Source organism: Pseudorca crassidens, chromosome 17, assembly GCF_039906515.1.
Source record: "Pseudorca crassidens isolate mPseCra1 chromosome 17, mPseCra1.hap1, whole genome shotgun sequence".
Lineage (NCBI taxonomy): Eukaryota > Metazoa > Chordata > Mammalia > Artiodactyla > Delphinidae > Pseudorca > Pseudorca crassidens.
In genome coordinates this window covers 37688291-37708430 of record NC_090312.1, presented here as the reverse complement: position 1 = coordinate 37708430, position 20140 = coordinate 37688291, and the positions used below count along the sequence as shown (strand labels likewise).

Genomic DNA, 20140 nt, shown 5'->3' with positions numbered 1-20140 from the left:
CATCTTCTTTATCCATTCATCTGTTAATGGACACTTAGGTTGCTTCCAAGTCCTGGCTATTGTAAATAGAGATGCAGTGAACATTGTGGTACATGACTCTTTTTGAATTATGGTTTTCTCAGGGTAGATGCCCAGTAGAGGGATTGCTGGGTCGTATGATAGTTCTGTTTTTACTTTTTTAAGGAACCTCCATACTGTTCTCCATAGGGGCTGTATCAATTTACATTCCCACCAACAGTGCAAGAGGGTTCGCTTTTCTCCACACCGTCTCCAGCATTTATTGTTTCTAGATTTTTTGATAACCATTCTGACCGGCGTGAGGTAATACCTCATTGTAGTTTTGATTTGCATTTGTCTAACGATTAATGATGTTGAGCATTCTTTCATGCGTTTGTTGGCAGTCTGTATATCTTCTTTGGAGAAATGTCTATTTTGGTCTTCTGGCCATTTTTGGATTGGGTTCTTTGTTTTTTTGATATTGAGCTACATGAGCTGCTTGTAAATTTTGGAGATTAATCCTTTGTCAGTTGCTTCATTTGCAAATATTTTCGCCCATTTGAGGGTTGTCTTTTCGTCTTACTTATGGTTTCCTTTGCTGTACAAAAGCTTTTAAGTTTCATTAGGTCACATTTGTTTATTTTTGTCTTTATTTCCATTTCTTTAGGAGGTGGGTCAAAAAGGATCCTGCTGAGATTTATGTCATAGAGTGTTCTGCCTATGTTTTCCTCTAGGAGTTCTACAGTGGCTGACCTTACGTTTAGCTCTTTAATCCATTTTGAGTTTACTTTTGTGTATGGTGTTAGGGAGTGTTCTAACTTCATTCTTTTACATGAAGCTGTCCAGTTTTCCCAGCACCACTTATTGAAGAGGCTGTCTATTCTCCACTGTATATTCTTGCCTCCTTTATCAAAGATAAGGTGACCAGGGCTTCCCTGGTGGCGCAGTGGTTGAGAGTCCGCCTGCCGATGCAGGGGACGTGGATTCGTGTCCCGGTCCGGGAAGATCCCACATGCCGCGGAGCGGCTGGGCCCGTGAGCCATGACCACTGAGCCTGCGCGTCCGGAGCCTATGCTCTGCAACGGGAGAGGCCACAACAGTGAGAGGCCCGCATACCACAAAAAAAAAAAAAAAAAAAAAAAGATAAGGTGACCATATGTGTGTAGGTTTATCTCTCCGCTTTCTATCCTGTTCCATTGATCTAAATTTCTGTTTTTGTACCAGTACCATACTGTCTTGATTACTGTAGCTTTGTAGTATACTCTGAAGTCAGGGAGTCTGATTCCTCCAGGTCCGTTTTTCTTTCTCAAGATTGCTTTGGCTCCTGGGGGTCTTTTGTGTTTCCATACAAATTGTGAAATTCTTTGTTCTAGTTCTGTGAAAAATGCCATTGATAGTTTGGGAGGGATTGCACTGAATCTGTAGATTGCTTTGGGTAGTATAGTCATTTTCACAATGTTGATTCTTCTAATCCAACAGCATGGTATATCTCTCCATCTATTTGTATCATCTTTAATTTCTTTCATCAGTGTCTTATATTTTCTGCACACAGGTCTTTTGTCTCCTTAGGTAGGTTTATTCCTACATATTTTATTCTTTTTGTTGCAATAGTAAATGGGAGTGTTTTCTTAATTTCTCTTTCATATTTTTCATCATTAGTGTATAGGAATGCAAGAGATTTCTGTGCTTAATTTTGTATCCTGCTACTTTACCAAATTTAGTGATTAGCTCTAGTAGTTTTCTGGTAGCATCTTTAGGATTCTCTATATAATACCATGTCATCTGCAAACAGTGACAGCTTTACTTCTTCTTTTCCAATTTGGATTCCTTTTATTTCTTTTTCTTCTCTGAATGCTGTGTCTAAAGCTTCCAAAACTATGTTGAATAGTAGTGGTGAGAGTGGGAAAACTTGTCTTCTTCCTGATCTCAGTGGAAATGGTTTCAGTTTTTCCCACTGAGGACAATGTTGGCTGTGGGTTTGTCATATATGGCCTTTATTACGTTGAGGTAAGTTCCCTCTGTGCCTACTTTCTGCAAGGTTTTTAACATAAATGGGTGTTGAATTTTGTCAAAAGCTTTCTCTGCATCTATTGAGATGATCATATGGTTTTTCTCCTTCAATTTGTTAATATGGTGTATCACATTGATTGATTTGAGTATACTGAAGAATCCTTGCATTCCTGGGATAAGCCCCACTTGATCATGGTGTATGATCCTTTTAATGTGCTGTTGGATTCTGTTTGCTATTATTTTGTTGAGGATTTTTGCATCTATGTTCATCAGAGTTATTGGCCTATAGTTTTCTTTCTTTGTGACATCTTTGCCTGATTTTGGTATCAGGGTGATGATGGCCTCATAGAACGAGTTTGGGAGTGTTCCTCCCTCTGCTATATTTTGGAAGAGTTTGAGAAGGATAGGTGTTAGCTCTTCTCTAAATGTTTGATACAATTCGCCTGTGAAGCCATGTGGTCCTGGGCTTTTGTTTGTTGGAAGATTTTTAACCACAGTTTCAATTTCAGTGCTTGTGATTGGTCTGTTTATATTTTCTATTTTTCCTGGTTCAGTCTCAGAAGGTTGTGCTTTTCTAAGAATTTGTCCATTTGTTCCAGGTTGTCCATTTTATTGGCATATAGTTGCTTGTAGTAATCTCTCATGATCTTTTGTATTTCTGCGGTGTCAGTTGTTACTTCTCCTTTTCATTTCTAATTCTGTTGATTTGAGTCTCTTCCGCTTTTTTCTTGATGAGTCTGTCTAATGGTTATCCATTTTGTTTTTCTTAAAGAACCAGGTTTTAGTTTTATTGGTCTTTGCTATAGTTTCCTTCATTTATTTTTCATTTTTTCTGATCTGATCTTTATGATTTCTTTCCTTCTGCTAACGTTGGGAATTTTTTCTTCTTCTTTCTCTAATTGCTTTAGGTGTAGGGTTAGGTGGTTTATTTGAGATGTTTCTTGTTTCTTAAGGTATGACTGTATTGCTATAAACGTCCCTCTTAGAACTGCTTTACCTGCATCCCATAGGTTTGGGTCATCGTGTTTTCATTGTCATTTGTTTCTAGGTATTTTTTGATTTCCTCTTTGATTTCTTCAATGATCTCTTGCTTATTAAGGAGTGTATTGTTTAGCCTCCATGTATTTGTATTTTTTACAAATTTTTTCCTGTAATTGATATCTAGTCTTATAGCATTGTGGTTGGAAAAGATACTTGATACGTTTTCAGTTTTCTTAGATTTACCAAGGCTTGATTGTGACCCAAGATATGATCTATCCTGAAGAATGTTCCATGAGTACTTGCGAAGAAAGTGTATTCTGTTGGTTTTGGATGGAATGTCCTATAAATATCATTTAAGTCCATCTTGTTTAATGTATCATTTAAAGCTTGGGTTTCCTTATTTATTTTCATTTTGGATGATCTGTCCATTGGTGAAAGTGGGGTGTTACAGTCCTGTACTGTGATTGTTTACTGTCAATTTCCTCTTTTATGGCTGTTAGTATTTGCCTTATGTATTGAGGTGCTCCTATGTTGGGTGCCTAAATGTGTACAATTGTTATATCTTCTTCTTGGATCGATCCCTTCATCATTATGTAGTGTCCTTGTTTGTCTCCTGTAATAGTCTTTGTTTTAAAGTCTATTTTCTGATATGAGAACTGCTATTCCAGCTTTCTTTTGATTTCCATTAGCATGGAACATCTTTTTCCATCCCCTCACTTTCAGTCTGTATGTGTCTCTAGGTCTGAAGTGGGTCTCTTGTAGACAGCATATATACGGGTCTTGTTTTTGTATCCATTCAGCCAGTCTATGTCTTTTGGTTGGAGCATCTAATCCATTTACATTTAAGATAGTTATCGATATGTATGTTCCTGTTTTCATTTTCTTAATTGTTTTGGGTTTGTTATCACAAATCTTTTCCTTCTCTTGTGTTTCCTCCCTAGAGAAGTTCCTTTAGAATTTGTTGTAAAGCTGGTTTGGTGGTGCTGAATCCTCTTTAGCTTTTGCTTGTCTGTAAAAGTTTTAATTTCTACGTGGAATCTGAATGAGATACTTGCTGGGTAGAGTAATCTTGGCTGTAGGTTTTTCCCCTTAATACTTTAAATATGTCCTGCCACTCCCTTCTGGCTTGCAGAGTTTATGCTGATTGATCAGCTGTTAACCTTATAGAGATTCCTTTGTACGTTATTTGTTGTTTTTCCCTTGCTGCTTTTAACATTTTGTCTTTGTGTTTAATTTTTGATAGTTTGACTAATATATGTCTTGGTGTGTTTCTCCTTGGATTTATCCTATATGGGACTCTCTGTGCTTCCTGGACTTGATTAACTATTTCCTTTCCCACATTAGGGAAGTTTTCAACTACAATCTCCTCAAATATTTTCTCAGTCCCTCTCTTTTTCTCTTCTTCTTCTGGGAACCCTATAATTCGAATGTTGGTGTGTTTAATGTTGTCCCAGAGGTCTCTAAGACTGTCCTCAATTCTTTTCATTTTTTTTTCTTTATTCTGCTCTATAGTAGTTATTTCCACTATTTTATCTTCCAGGTCACTTATCCGTTCTTCTGCCTCAGTTGTTCTGCTATTGATCCCTTCTAGAAATTTTTTAATTTCATTTATTGTGTTTTTCATCACTGTTTGTTTGCTCTTTAGTTCTTCTAGTTCCTTGTTAAACATTTCTTATATTTTCTCCATTCTATTTCCAAGATTTTGGATCATCTTTACTATCATTATTCTGAATCCTTCTTCATGTAGACTGCCTATTTCCTCTTCATTTGTTAGGTCTGGTGGGTTTTTACCTTGCTCCTTCATCTGCTGTGTGTTTCTCTGTCTTCTCATTTTGCTTAACGTACTGTGTTTGGGGTCTCCTTTCTGCAGGCTGCAGGTTCGTAGTTCCCATTGTTTTTGGTGTCTGCTCCCAGTGGCTAAGGTTGGTTCAGTGGGTTGTGTAGTCTTCCTGGTGGAGGGGACTAGTGCCTGTGTTCTGGTGGTTGAGGCTGGATCTTGTCTTTCTAGTGGGCAGGTCCACGTCTGGTGGTGTGTTTTGCAGTGTCTGTGGCCTTTTAATGATTTTAGGCAGCCTCTCTGCTAATGGATAGTGTTGTGTTCCTGTCTTGTTAGTTGTTTGGCATAGGGTGTCTAGCATTGGAGCTTGCTGGTCGTTGAGTGGAGCTGGGTCTTGGGGTTGAGATGGAGATCTCTGGGGAATTTCACCATTTGATATTATGTGGAGCTGGGAGGTCTCTTGTGGACCAGTGTCCTGAAGTTGGCTCTCCCACCTCAGAGGCACAGCCCTGACACCTGGCTGGAGCACCAAGAGCCTGTCATCCACACAGCTCAGAATAAAAGGGAGAAAAAAAAGAAAGAGATAAGAAGGTAAAATAAAATAAAGTTATTAAATAAAAAATAATTATTAAAAAAAATTTTTTTAAGTAATAAAAAGAAAGAAAGAAGAGAACAACCAAACCAAAAAACAAATCCACCAATGATAACAATCACTAAAAACTATACTAAAAAAAACAAGAAAAAAACGGACAGAGAGAACCCTAGGACAAATGGTAAAAACAAAGCTATACAGACAAAATCACACACAGAAGCATACACATACACACTCACAAAAAGTGAAATAGGGAAAAATATATATATATTGTTGCTCCCAAAGTCCACCTCCTCAATTTGGGATGATTCGTTGTTTATTCAGGTATTCCACAGATGCAAGGTACATCAATAAACTACTTTGGCTGGTGCCAAACTGACCTTTGCTTTTGAGTTTTACTGGTTTAACTACTCTAGCCAGCTGTTAAATTAAAGCCTCCAATTTTCATCTGCCACACTTTTTTGTATTAGTAAGATCAGGAATTGTCCTATGGCTTCCGTAACCTTTAGGAGTAGCATTCCATCTTTTTCACCTTTTGCAGAAAGGCCATCCTGATCTCACAGTTAAAGGTATTAGCATAAGTGTTCTATTTCCTTGTTGAAGGGGCCATGGAGAATGAAAAGGAAACCTGAAAAACTTACCCAGTACAGAGTTGGTTAACACTTAGGCCTAAGGTGGGCTTCCCCTACACATAAGGACACATTCCAACCCTTTAGCCTTTTGAGAAACACATGTGAGGGTAAAAAATAAATGGAGTGGAAAAAACTGTCCTGTCATGCATATGACAAAGTCATTGAAATAATTTTGTTTATTTTTTAAATTAATGTGCAGTAAAATTGTCCTTCGTTGGTGCACAGTTCTATGAATTCTAATGAATAGATTCGTGTAACCACTACCACAGTCAAGGTACAGAACAGTTCTACCATCTTAAAAAACTCTCATGATATTCCTTTGTAATCACACCTCCCCCTAAATCCTAATCTATGATAATTACTGCTCTCCATCACTTTAGGGTTTTTGTTTATTTGTTTTACCTTTTTAAGAATGTCATACAAATGTAATCATACAGCAGGTAACCTTTTCAGACTGGCTTCTTTCACTCACATACTGCCCTTGAGATTCAGTCAAGTTGTTGTATCTATCAGTAGTATCAATACATTCCTTTTTATTGCTGAGTAGTATTCCATTTTGTAGATGTACTGTAGTTTAAGAATTCATCCATTGAAGGATATATAAATTGTTTCCAATTTTGGTGATTATGAATAGAGCCACTTTAAACATTTGTGTATAAGTTGTTGTGTGATTGTAAGTTTCAATCCTCTATGATAAATACCTAGGTGTGGGATTGGTGGGTCGTATAAGTCATAAGAAATTACTAAAATGTTTCCAAATAGCCTGTATCATTTGACATTCCCACAGCAATGTATGAGAGTCCCACTAGTTCCATATCCCCTCTGGCAGTTTGTGTTATCAGTATTTTTTATTTTAGCCATTCTAATAGGTGGTTCGTCGTCATTTTTATTTGCACTTTTCTAATTACTAATGATGTTGTATATCTTTATATGTGCTTATCTGCCGTTCATATATCCTTTTGGTAAAGTGTCTGTTCAAGTCTTTTGCTTATTTTAAAATTAGCCTGTTTGTTTCTTATTGTTGAATTTGGAAGTTTTTTGTATATTCCGGATACAAGTCTTTTGTCAGATATGTGACTTGCAGATATTCTCTCCCAATCCATAGCTTGTCTTTTCATTCTCTTAACACTACTTTTTACAGAGCAAAAGTTTTTAGTGTGAAGTTTTTTCAAATGAATCATGCTTTTTTGGGTACTGTATATAAGAATTCTGCCTAACTTCAGTACTCATAGATTTTCTCCTGTTTTCATCTTAAAATGTTTTATATTTTACATTTTATATTCAGATCTATGATTCATTTTTAGTTAATTTTGGATAAAGTATAAAGTTGAGTTCAACTTTTTTCTTTCTTTTTGCAGGGGGGGCATGAGGATGTATGACACTATTTGCTGATAAAACTCTCTTCACTGAACTGCCTTTGCAACTTAAAAAAAAAGTCATTTCACAATATTTGGTTGGCCTCTATAATCTGGATTCTCTGTTCTGTTCTACCGATATACATGTATATAACTTCTCCAGAATTATACTGTATTGATCATAGTAGCTTCATAGCAAGTCTTAAAATTAGGTAGTGTAAGTCCTCCAATGTCATTCTTCTATTTCAAAACTGTTTTAGCTATTCTAGTTCCTTTGCTTTCCTGTATACCTTTTAGAATCAGCTTTTCTATATCTACAATAAATACTGCTGGAATTTTTATTGGAATTGTGTTAAATCTATAGATCAATTGGGAGAGATTTTATGTCTTTACTATTTCGAGTCTTCCAATCCATGAATACGTTATGTATACAGTATATCTCTCCATTTACTTAGGTCTTTAATGATTTTTCAACATATAGATTCTCTACGAGTTTTATCAGATTTATACCTAAGTATTTATTTTATTTGGAGCTTTTATAAATATTATTTTTTGTTTAAATTTTACTCCAACTGCATATTGCTGGTTTGTAGAAACTCAACTGATTTTGTGTGTGTGTGGGGGGGGGGGGTACACGGGTGTCTCACTGCTGTGGCCTCTCCCGTTGTGGAGTACAGGCTCCAGATGCGCAGGCTCAGCGGCCGTGGCTCACGAGCCCAGCCGCTCCGCAGCATGTGGGATCTTCCCAGACCGGGGCACAAACCCGTGTCCCCTGCATTGGCAGGCAGACTCTCAACCACTGCGCCACCAGGGAAGCCCTCAACTGATTTTTGTGTAGTGGTCTTGTATTCTAAAATCTTGTCAAGTTCACTTAGTAATTCTAGGAGCTTTTCTGAAGATTTCATGGAGTTTTCTACATGGACAATCATGTCATCTGCGAATAGACATCATTTTATGTCTTTCTTTCCAATCTTCATGCCTTTTATTTCTTTTTCTTGCCTTATTGAGCTGGTTGGGAGCTCTAGGATTAAATACAGAGTATGAGTAGTGAGAATGAGTATCATTGCCTTGTTTCTGATCTTAGGGGAAAAGCATTCAATCCTTCATGATTAAGTATGACATTACCTATAGGTTTTTCATCTGTGAACTTTATCAGGTTAAGGAAGTTTCCATCTATTGACAGTTTGTTAAGAGTTCTTATCATAAATGGATATTGGTTTTTTAAAAGCTTTTTCTGCATCAATTGATATGATCATGTTTTATTGTTTTGTAAACTGGTAATACCATTACTTTGATTGATTTTCTAATATTGAACCAGCCTTGTAGTCCCAGGATAAACCCCTCTTGGTTGTGGTATATTATTAGTTTCTTATGTTACTTGATTTTTTTAAATTTATTTGGAGGATTTTTATTTTTATGTCTCTGTTTTTTAGGGATATTGGTCTGTAGTTTTCTTTTACTGTCTCTGTCTAGTTTTGGTATCAGTAATGATGGTTTCATAAAATGAATTTAGGAGTATTGTCTCCTATTTTCTGTGGTACAAGAAAAAGAAGGAAAAAATGAGGCATTTTCTTAGTCCCTGCGGGCACTAGGAATTCCCTTCCCATTACTGAAGCCAGAAATAGAGGGTGTCCCCTACTACTCCCTCTATCCACACCTGATGCCCACCTTCAGGTTTTGGGCTGCCCCAGGCTATGGAATATCAGAAGAAAAATGAGAAACACACTACCTTTTGGTGGTATTTTAAAATCTAGTTATCTTCCCCAGTCTACCTGTTAACATTTACTTTTCAAAATCCTCAAATAGCTGCTCTGTGTAGGTTGTTTTTGTTGTTTGCTTTTGTTTTTTGTTGTTTTTGGTTTTTTTTTATTTAAGCTTTGTGCTTATTTTTTTAATTTATTTTATTTATTTATTAATTTTGGCTGCATTGGGTCTTTGTTGCTGCACGCAGGCTGTCTCTAGTTGTGGCGAGCAGGGGCTGCTCTTTGTTGCAGTGCACAGGCTTCTCACTATGGTGGCTTCTCTTGTTGCGGAGCACGGGCTCTACAGTGCAGGCTCAGTAGTTGCGACGTGTGGGTTTAGTTGCTCTGTGGCATGTGATATCTTCCCGGACCAGGGCTCGAACCCATGTCCCCTGTATTGGCAGATGGATTCTTAACCACTGCGCCACCAGGGAAGCCCTCTGTATAGGTTTTTTAGCTGTAATCTCTCCAGATATTATAGCTGTATAAAGTGGGAGAGACAGGGCTCCATCTTTCCTGGAACCCTGAAGTAATTTTTAAAGAGAGGGAATTGGCAACGAACAAAGAGAAGAGCAAAGTATATTAGATATTTTTGCTCTGGGGGGAAAAGGTGAAAGAAGCTAGGACAAACATTCCTAGGCCTTGAAACTTCATTTATGATCACATTAGAAACAGGAAATATTATGTGGGTAAATATGCGTATGGAGTTTGTGTTAGTTTTTTATTGATGCATAACAAATTACCACAAATGTAGTGGCTTATAGCAATACAAATTTATTATCTCAATCCTGCAGGTCAGAAGTCCAGTTGGGTTTAGCTGTATTCTCTGCTCAGAATCTTACAAGGCCAAAATCAAGGTGTCCGTTGGGCTGGGCTCTAATCTAGAGGCTCCAGGGAAGAATCGACTTAGAAATTCATTCCATTTGTTTGCATAATCCAGTTCCTGTGTCCATAGGACTCACGTCCCTAATTCCTTGTTAGCAGCTGGCCAGTGCTTCCTTCCCTCAGCTTTAGGGTGCCCATTCCTTCTCACATGACCCCTACCATCCTCAAAGCAGCAATGACATATCATAGACCCCTTCTCACGTTTCAAATCTTTCTGACTTCCCCTTCTTCCTCCTTCATGTACTTTTTAAAGGGCCTGTATAATAGATCAGGCCCACCAGATAATCTCTGTGTTAAATTCAATTTACCTGGGATTTTTATCACACCTATAAAAATCCCTTTCAGCATAGCAGTACCTAGATTAGTGTTTGATTCAATAACCAGGGGAGAGGAATCTTGGGAGAAGGGGGTCATCTTCAGAATTCTGCCTATCATAGAACCAGATTAGAAAGTTTCAGGGTGCTCCAACATGAACTGACCAAACGTGTACTTCATGCTGAGTTTGAGGCTCAATGCTAAGTATTAAAGATGAAAAATGTACACTCAAGGATCTTCTCTATTGGTGAGAGACATAATCTCATAAAAAGATACTTATGCAGGGCCAGCTTTGTGGAACTACTTCTTGGAGAACATGCTCAGCAGTATCCTGAAGATTATGCATTAGGCAAAGAAAAGGTATATTAGACAAAGGAGCAACATGATCAAAGGTCTTGTGGTATGACATAGCATGGGCTGGGGGGAGTGGGCTCTATAAACTCTTTGATATTTCTGGAGCTTTAATATTTGAGGTGAGCAACGGCTGCAGATAAGGAAAGGCAAGACCTTTTTTTCCATTCTAAGGAGCTTCATCTTTTATCCCATAGGTAAAGAAGAGCCATTAAAGAGTTTTAAGCAATAGTGAGCCAATCAGGATCACATTAGAAACAAATCATTTGGAAATTACTCTGGAGACTGGATTAACAGGAATCGGTCTAGACAGAGAAACCTTTTAGGAGGCTTTATATTAGCTGAGCAATATCAAAGGCATGGAGGGAAAACCTGGGGAGTGGCTGGAATGCTCGAGAGAAGGAGATTCGATTCAAGCAATATTTTGGAAGTAAAATTGACAGAACTTAATCACTGAGTGGGTTTGGACCAGGAAAAGAGGGAATGAAATGAGTCAAAAAGTCAGATTTTTTATTTGAGCCAGTTGGTAGATTAGAGTCATTAACTGAGACAGGGAATATAGCATGTGTGAGAGGAGGTAATGGATTGTTCTGGATGAAGTGATTTGATGAGCCTGTGGGAGTTCAGTAGGAAGGAAAAAATCATTCATTTTTTTTTTCCTTCACTACATCATAAAATGTTTGTTTTGTACTTCCAGTGGACCAAACAGTAGCTTCGGCACTCAGAATATTAAGATGTAGAACAGTCCTTATTGTTCAGGAGTTCACAGTTAGCTGGACTATGACAGATACCTAAGCAGTAACTATAAAAATAATATGACTAGGTACCTGATGATGGTACAATAAACAGGACATTCTGAAAGCAGTGGATGAGAGGCACCTCACTTGGCCTCAGGGGTCAAGAAAGACCTCCTGGAGTCTTTGAGACTCAAGGACTGAGTCTCAAAGGACAAGTTAGACAACTAAGCAGAGGTATAGCTTTTCTGGCTTTTTGTTTGTTTGTTTCCTGTGTCACTGGGACTACCATACCTGAGATACAAGGATCCATATTGAGATAGTAGTCAACAACTCTCATATATACCATTCCGTGGATGTTTTGCCAGTTTACAGTCGGGGAAAAGGGATCCCTTAGGCTCAGCAGTTAGTATAGGTGGATATTTGGGCAACTTCCTGAGTAGGTCAATAAACTGTTTCTATGGCTACTTCTGACGCTTAGTTTCAATCTCACGTTATGAATCCAGGCAAAAGCAGGTAGCTTCTGGCCCCGACATCTGAGTCTTCTTTCTGCTTTAGCTTTGTCTTGTTTTCCCGTTGTTGCTATCATCTGTTAAGATTGTTTGTTTTTTTCACTGTGGTAAAAGGTGGTATTATTTTCTGTGAGGCCACAGAATTTCGAAGCCCTTATAAAAGAATTTGCAGGCAGAGCCGGACAGTGTATGAATCATTTGAATCATCGAATTTCCCTAAAATATTTGCCCACCAGCCTCTTTGAGTACCCCAAATTCTACAAGTCAAAAATAATTCCTTTCAAAAATGGTGCTGGTGTAGGGGCTTCCCTGGTGGCGCAGTGGTTGGGAGTCCGCCTGCCGATGCAGGGGACACGGGTTTGTGCCACGGAGGGGCTGGTCCCGTGAGCCATGGCCGCTGAGCCTGCGCGTCCGGAGCCTGTGCTCCGCAACGGGAGAGGCCACAACAGTGAGAGGCCCGCGTACGGCAAAAAAAAAAAAAAAAAAAAAAAAATGGTGCTGGTATAACTGGATTTCTGCATGCAAAAAAAAATTAAGTTGGACCCATACCACACAAAGCACAAAAGTTAATTCAAGAGCAATCATAGACCTACATGTAAGAGGTAAAACTATAAAACTTGTAAAAGAAAGCATAACTGTAAATCTTTGTGACCTTGGGTTAAGCAATGTTTTTGTTTTGTTTTGTTTTATAAATTTATTTTATTTGTTTATTTTTGGCTGCGTTGGGTCTTCGTTGCTGTGCACGTGCTCTCTCTAGTTGCGGCGAGCGGGGGCTACTCTTCGTTGCGGTGCACGGGCTTCTCGTGGCGGTGGCTTCTCTTGTTGCGGAGCACGGGCTCTAGGCACACGGGCTTCAGTAGTTGTGGATCACGGGCTCTAGAGCACAGGCTGAGTAGTTGTGGCTCATGGGTTTAGTTGCTTCGCGGCATGTGGGATCTTCCTGGGCCAGGGTTCGAACCCGTGTCCCCTGGATTGGCAGGCAGATTCTTAACCACTGCACCACCAGGGAAGCCCCCTAAGCAATGGTTTTTGGATATGACACCAAAAGCACAAGCATAATAATAGATCTGTTGGACTTCACAAAACTTAAAAACTTTCATGCTGCAAATCATACCATCCAAAAAACTGAAAAGACAGTCCACAGAATGGGAGAAAATATTTGCAAATCCTATATCTCATAGGGACTTGTATCCAGAATATATCAACATAAAAGACTCATGCTATTTAATAAAAAGACAAATAACCCAATTTAAAAATGAGCAAAGGGTGTGAATAGACATTTCTCCCAAGAATATATACACATAGCCAATAACATTAATGCTCAACATCATTAATCATTAGGGAAATACACATCAAAATCACAATGGGATACCACTTCATACCCACTACAACTGAAGAAATGAAGAAATGCTCAACATCATTAATCGTTAGAGAAATACACATCAAAATCACAATGGGTTACCACTTCATACCCACTAGGATTGCTGTAATCAAATATGACCCAGCAATTCCACTTCTAGGTAGATACCTAAAAGAATTGAAAACATGTTCACACAAAAAAAATTTGCACATGAATGTTCATAGCAGTATTATCCATAATAGCCAAAAAGTGGAAACAACCCAAATGTTCATAAACTGATAATGGATAAACAAAATGTAGTATATCCATATGATGGAGTATTAGTCAGCCATCAAAAGGAATGACATACTGGTGATACATGATTCAACACAAATGAACCTTAAAAACTTCTACTATGTTAACTGAAAGAAACCAGACACAAAAAGCCAGATTTTGTGTGATTCCATTTATATGAAATGCCCAGAATAGGCAAATCTATAGAGACAGAAATTAGCTTACTGGTTGCCTGAGTGCTGGAAGTGGGGAATGGGTAGGGACCACTAAGTGGCATGGGAACTTTTTTTTTCCCCTGGTGGTGGTAATAATGTTCTGGAATTAAATAGTGGTGATGATTACACAATCTTGTGAGTATACTAAGAACCATTGAATTGTGTACTTTAAATAGGTAAATTGTATGATATGAATTAATATGTCAATAAAGATGTTAAGAAACATAATTCCTTTAAATTAGGGTGTTGTCCTGTTTAAATGAATGTAGGGAGCAGGGAACATTTTAGTATTGCAGAAGGGTGACTCAGATGTCTGACGACCCTTTCCAGTGGACAACTGGCTAGAAGCAGGACTCTCAGAGTTTGCTTAGCCTGATTAAAGAAACACCAGGAAAGGCACACTTAAAAGGGATGGTAACCTGAGCGAGCCTGGGTAGCCAGGAGGAAACTCTAAGGTGCTGACGTCTGAGGAAGATGAGAAGAGGTCCTCCTATTGAAAACAGACAGAATATTAACTTAATCTGCTTGATAACTTTGTTCTTCCTAGCTTTATCTGTGATTATGTCTTGCATTACATCAGGCTCCAGTGAAAAGAATACTCGTTAGGTTCAGTTAAACTCAACCATTTATTGAACACATACATATGAGAAACACACTGTGCCAGGCACTGGGTATAAACATGAGTAGCATGCTCTGCCTTGACAACCCTTACAGTCTTATGTCTTATTGATAATAAAAACAGAAGTGAGAAGGCAAAAACAGAAATGATAGGGCCTAGTTAGTTTTAATGTCAGGTGACTAAGTGAGTAAGTGGCAAATAAGGACAATGTCCGGTGGATGATACATGTAAAATGGATTTTAAGAAATCTCAGTCTTACATTGGATGAGATATTTGAAACTTTATCAACGCAGAGTCCAAGGAAAGATGTAGGGACTCTTCTGGGTTTTAGTGGGTCACAGAGGGGAAACAAATGCATATACTTTATCAGAGAGTGGTAGGGGAGGCTACTTCAGTTAATCAGTTGGACAAGTATTTATTAATACCAGTGTTCGTGTCAAACGTTGTGCTGGGTACTAAAGGAAGCCCTTTTAACCTCGGAAGAAAGAATGTCAGTTCATTAACAAACTGGAAAGGCTGCTTAATTTTACCTCAGAGTGGGAGGGCAGAGGTAGATGTCCGTGTGTGGCCTTTGCTCTGTCGGGAACAGACAGACAGTCACATGGATTGAGACAGGAATGTAGGCATGTAAGTAGTCCAGGGAAACTGTTCCTTCAAGTAACTACATGGAAAGGTTAGGTGGTAAGTAAAAGAATTATAACATCTGACATCCTAATGAGTCCACAGTACAGGCGTTGGGAAACTGAAATAGGAGCTTGACAGGGAAGTAAAGGCTTATTTTCAATAGGAGAGCTTCAGTAATTTTCTTATCCTTTTCAATTCTGTAGCAGACATCAACTTGGATATATCAAAGCCTTTGAAAGCAAACCTGAGTTTTACCAAGCTGGATCAGATAAACCATTTTTTAAAGAAGATAAAAAGTGCACACAGCAAAGAGACCTCAGCCCTGTCAGACACCATGCTGAATAAGGATGAGCTTCCAGCCTCCAAATGTTACCGTGGAAAGTTGTCTAAGCTTAAAGTTCATGGTGATGGAGCACAAAAGATTCCATTTCAAGAAAACGTGTGGAGAACGGTTTCCTGCTTTCAAAAAATTTCTGTTCATACTACTCAGATTGTGGTCTCCATGGAAACTGTCCCCCATCCTAATAAACCGTGCCTGTTAGCATCTTTATCAACCCTCAGTGGAAGCCTTAATATCAAAGCAGCGCAAAAAGTGCCTGGTAAGTCACAGAAAAGGGGAGAGGGAGATGACAATGACTTGTTAACATCTAAAACTGCATAATGTTGAAGATTTATATTAAATAGAGTTTAAAAGTTTCAAGAGCCATTAGAGATTGGGAACATTTCTGGTTTGTTGCCTTATTTTAAAGAAAATGGTATAACAAATCAGTTAAGCCTAAGTATGTTACTGCGGTAAACTAAACCGTTCCTATCTACCTCTTCAGGCATGTTCCTACAGATGTCTTTGTAACTGTTCATTCCTAAATTTCTTTTTACCTAAAATAGCTGTAGTGGAAGAACAGAGTATATATCAAGTTTTGAGAGCCATTAGAACAGTAGCTTTTAAAGTGTGGTCTCAGAAGCAGCAGCAGCAGCAGCATCTGGGAACTTGTTAGAAATGCAAATTCTCAGGCTCTACCCCTGACCTCCTGAATCAGAAAGTCTGGGCATGGGGCCCAGAAAAGTGTGTTCCAACAAACCCTACAGGTGATTCCAACGTGCTACATTAAGTTACTGGTAACAATTTATTTAAAAAAGAAAAATTGCTCTGGTGGCAGGAATGCTGCACAAAATGTGATAGAAGCCAAGGTTCAGCTTTGAAAAGACAATGCCACTGAGGACTATCATGTAGCAACACTTGCAAGGAAAGGCCATGCTTCAGTGCCTGGCTGAGCAAGGGAGCCCTGGACTTGGCAACTGAATGTCCTTGATGGGTGGAGAGGTGAGAAACTAACAGGCAGTGACATCTACATTTTCCTCAACTGTTATGTGCTTTTTCACACTGAATCAAAAAGGGTAGGCAGAAGGAATGTGAGGGGAAGAGAAAAGACAAGGTACAGGTGGGGAATAACCATTTTCCTTCACAGAAACTGCTACTGTTAAAGTTCAGGGCATGATGCCAGAAATTTTACTTTGAAAGTAAAAGTAGCAAAAGGAAAACATTTTTTTCCACTTTAATTTTCAGGAAAGAAGTGGGGCTAGAGGATAGTGCTGGGGATAAAGTAAATCCTGAAACTAGGCAACTTAGTTGCTTACCAAAAAGTAATTAAGTGGCAGCTGGAGACTAACTGTATAGCCAGTTTGGGCACAGTAGTTGAAGAGATAAAGAAGGAGTTTTGTAGTTGAGAAGTATGAATTTTAGGCCAAAAAAATAAATGATTGATTTCTTTCTCATCAGAAATATTTGTGACCAAGCCAGCTAAAAGCACTGTATTTTTTTTATTGTCTTAAAAGTTGGAAATGAAAAATGTAAGGTCCATGGGACATGAAAGACTATGAAGCACTGGAGGCTACAATGTCTGATTTATCCACAAATAAATTACAACCCAGACAACGCTGGGGCCATTCCCACGCCTTTTCAGTTTTACCTTAATCATAGTAAGGAAGGGTTAGGACTCAAACAGAATGAAAGCATTTAACATGTACTGTACTCAATTCTAGGTCCTTTTCTTTATTCATCCTCGTTTCTTGTTTCATTCATTTGCTACTCATATTTTATCTAATTTTAATAGTGTCTATTCTCAGTAAATATCTCTAAAATATAATTAAAATCCTCTCACTGAGCTTTACAAGATAGTAGATTCATTCTGGTTTTGTAACTTGTTTTTTCCCTTTATGCTAGTACCCTTAATCCTTTTACAGTTATACTCTTAAATCTAGTTAAATGCAGAAGTAGAAACTATAGCTTTGACTAAGACATACTTGGTATAACTCTGCGTTATGTAGTGTCCTGCAAATGTTCTAAAGTAGTTATTTGCATCAACTAATCAGATCAAATTGAAATTAGCCATTTAATTAATAGAAACAGTTTTATTATGAGAGTATAACAAACACCAAATCTGTTTACTCTACATTTCTGCTTGATGTGATGGCATGCTCAAATGTTTAAAAGATAACAAAGTCAGCAAAATAATAATAAATTATAATTAAGTGAAGTAACATGGCAAGTTCTAGTTATTGCTGTAGAATGATTTCTAGGAAATTATAATTAAGAAATTACTACGTATTTTTCAGAAATTGATTTTTAACAAAGGAAAACTTTTTAAAAGTAAAATAAAATTTAAGCTTTGAACATTAATTTCATTGTATATTTGCATATCTTAAAAATTCAGGCTTTGCAACTTGGATGAAATATATGCAAATGTTTACTTAAGGTATATTTTTGGTAAGTGGTAAAAAATATTTCTCAGCAAAAAAATAAAATAACCGTCCTACCAGTAGTCATATTTCTTTTTGTATTTTTCAAGTGACATCGCTCTGTATTCAACCCAAAATTTTTCTAGTGTATCTTTGAGTTCAGTGGAGTTAATGTCAGATTTTTATAGTTTGACTCTAATACAGTTATACTGAACTGTGTCTTTGATTTTACAGTTTATGTAACTATTGTGACCATCTGCAGCAGCTGCACTTTTCAAATTATTTGCTGAACCAAATTGAGCACAGTGACAAAAGTAGTCATCTCAGATGTACTATTAAACAGAGAAAGAAAAAGGAGCATTGCCTTGGTACAGCATAGCCATCTGCTGTACAGATGTTATTGTATAGAATGACTTAAGATAAAATAATTGTAGAAAATTTTCATTAAAACCTCAACAATTTGCACTTGTTTATGCGAATCTGCATAACTCCCCAATGAGACAACACACTTGGGGTTTCTTTGGTTCTCACTCACTTTCTCTTTGATCCTTTTTGATGTGCTGACTTTAATAAACACAGTCAAAAACATTGTGCAAAAAACATCATGGAAAAAACTACAAAGGAACAATTATAGCAGCAGAAACTACTCTAATCCCTAACTTACGCAAGCTATTTTTAGTGAAATATTTTTTTTAACACTCTTTATATGACAATGTTATATAAACAGGGTAAAGCTGTCCTTTCCAGATGAGTTTTAATTTAGGAGCTGAAATAGATTTGTAATGCTAGAGGAATCTTATGTTCTAAGTAATATTTAGAGAAACACAATTGGGAATGTGTCGTAGGCATGTTTCTTCACTTGTGAAAAGTACAAAAAATATTTGAGTTTGCCTAACGATTATATTTTTTATCATCTAAACCGACATAAGGTTATGGGAAGTGTATGTGGAAAGGGAATAATAAAAGAATGAAAGAGGAAAGTTAATATTCTCCCCAAGACATTGTCAATACATTTAAATATGAAATGCTTTTATGTTCATTTACTGGATTTTACAACAAAATATGTACAGATTATTCACCGAAATGTTTTCATCATTTGAAACAAAACGAAATGGTTAAATATTTTCCACTTAAAAAAAATCCTTGAGTTCTTCTTAGCCTCCTGTACTATTCTGTGGCCCTAAACTATCCGAGTTTCAAGGAACATGGGGTTTTTTTAATTCCACTCTGCAGATGCTAGTGTAACAGTGACTTATAATAACCTAACTCTTATTTCTGCTAGAATACTTATGTTCTCCCATGTGTCTGTGGTAAAATGGCCCTAAATTTTAAAACTTTACATACAAGATGTAATGCTTGTATTTTTTTAAATTGGTGTGTAATTGCAAAAATCTCTATGATTGTGTATAATATTGCCAAATTTTCTATGATTATGTTATTGATAACGAAATTAATCTTGTTTCAAAATCATATCTTATTTTCTGAAACATTTTAAGGCAGATATTTCTTTTGCTAGCCATTAAATCTGTCCCATTCTGTAGTATGTTCCTTTTTAAAAGTAGCCTTCCCCACCCCCCCGCACACACACACACAGTCTTTTTTGCTGTTTGAAGTATAGTGTTTTGGAGAAACCTTAAGTATGTAGCTATAAATTCTGAACCAGCAGTGTAGCACTTTGCACAGGCAGGGTGGGGAGTGAGCTGCAGACTTTAGCTCTCCTTGTCAGAGTAAATTATGGCTCTATTAGGGCGGCACTTCTTAGATTTCTGCAAACAAGGGTACACAATTCAGGCTGTGAAATAGCTGTGCTTTAGGCTGCCTTGCTCTTTCTTGGGGGCACGCCGATTAGCAAACTCCATGTAGATAAGGGAAAGGGAAATAGGATATGAACAAGTTAGGTGGCACAAAGGGTTGGGGAAAGAGCCTAAGTGAGGCCATCTTGGCTGGCATTTTAGTCAGAATTAGGGAAAAGTTGCAAGAATCCCCTTTCCATAGGGAATTAGGGGAGTTTTCATCCATACAGAAAGCAATGAGTTGAATTCCTAGTCAAAGAGCTGTGGTTTAAATAACTTTCACTACCCCAGCCTCTGTCATCCAGATGTACTTATCTTTGTGTATAAACAAAAGTAGGAAGAAAGAAAGCATAACCACATTATTTTTCATGTATACAAATGCCTCTTTTCATGTTCACTGAATTCAGGACCAGTAAAAATGTAAAGAACCTAGAGTTCCTTTTCATGTACTGAAAAGTGAAAGCAGGTTATTAATTGATACAAAGTGGAGCTCCAGCTTTTCATTCCAGAGTCAACTGGATCTCCTGAGGAAAATCTCCTTAAGGCGTTGTCATAGCCATTGGATGCTGCAGAAATGCAAGTAAGCCTGAGGGGAAATAAAACATTAAATTATATATGACTACCTAAAATAATATAT

General features: G+C 37.6%; 1 protein-coding gene across 8 annotated transcripts in view; it reads left to right on the top strand.

The window, feature by feature from the left end:
* Positions 1–20140, top strand: part of VPS13B (vacuolar protein sorting 13 homolog B) — a 798169-nt gene that overhangs the window by 597261 nt on the left and 180768 nt on the right. For 7 of the 8 annotated variants that reach the window (XM_067711645.1, XM_067711646.1, XM_067711647.1 and 4 more), the window contains exon 36: positions 15178–15573. In XM_067711645.1, coding sequence (XP_067567746.1) covers positions 15178–15573 — 396 coding nt within the window. The remainder of the gene's footprint in view (positions 1–15177; positions 15574–20140) is intronic. The other variant, XM_067711648.1, reaches the window with a different exon arrangement.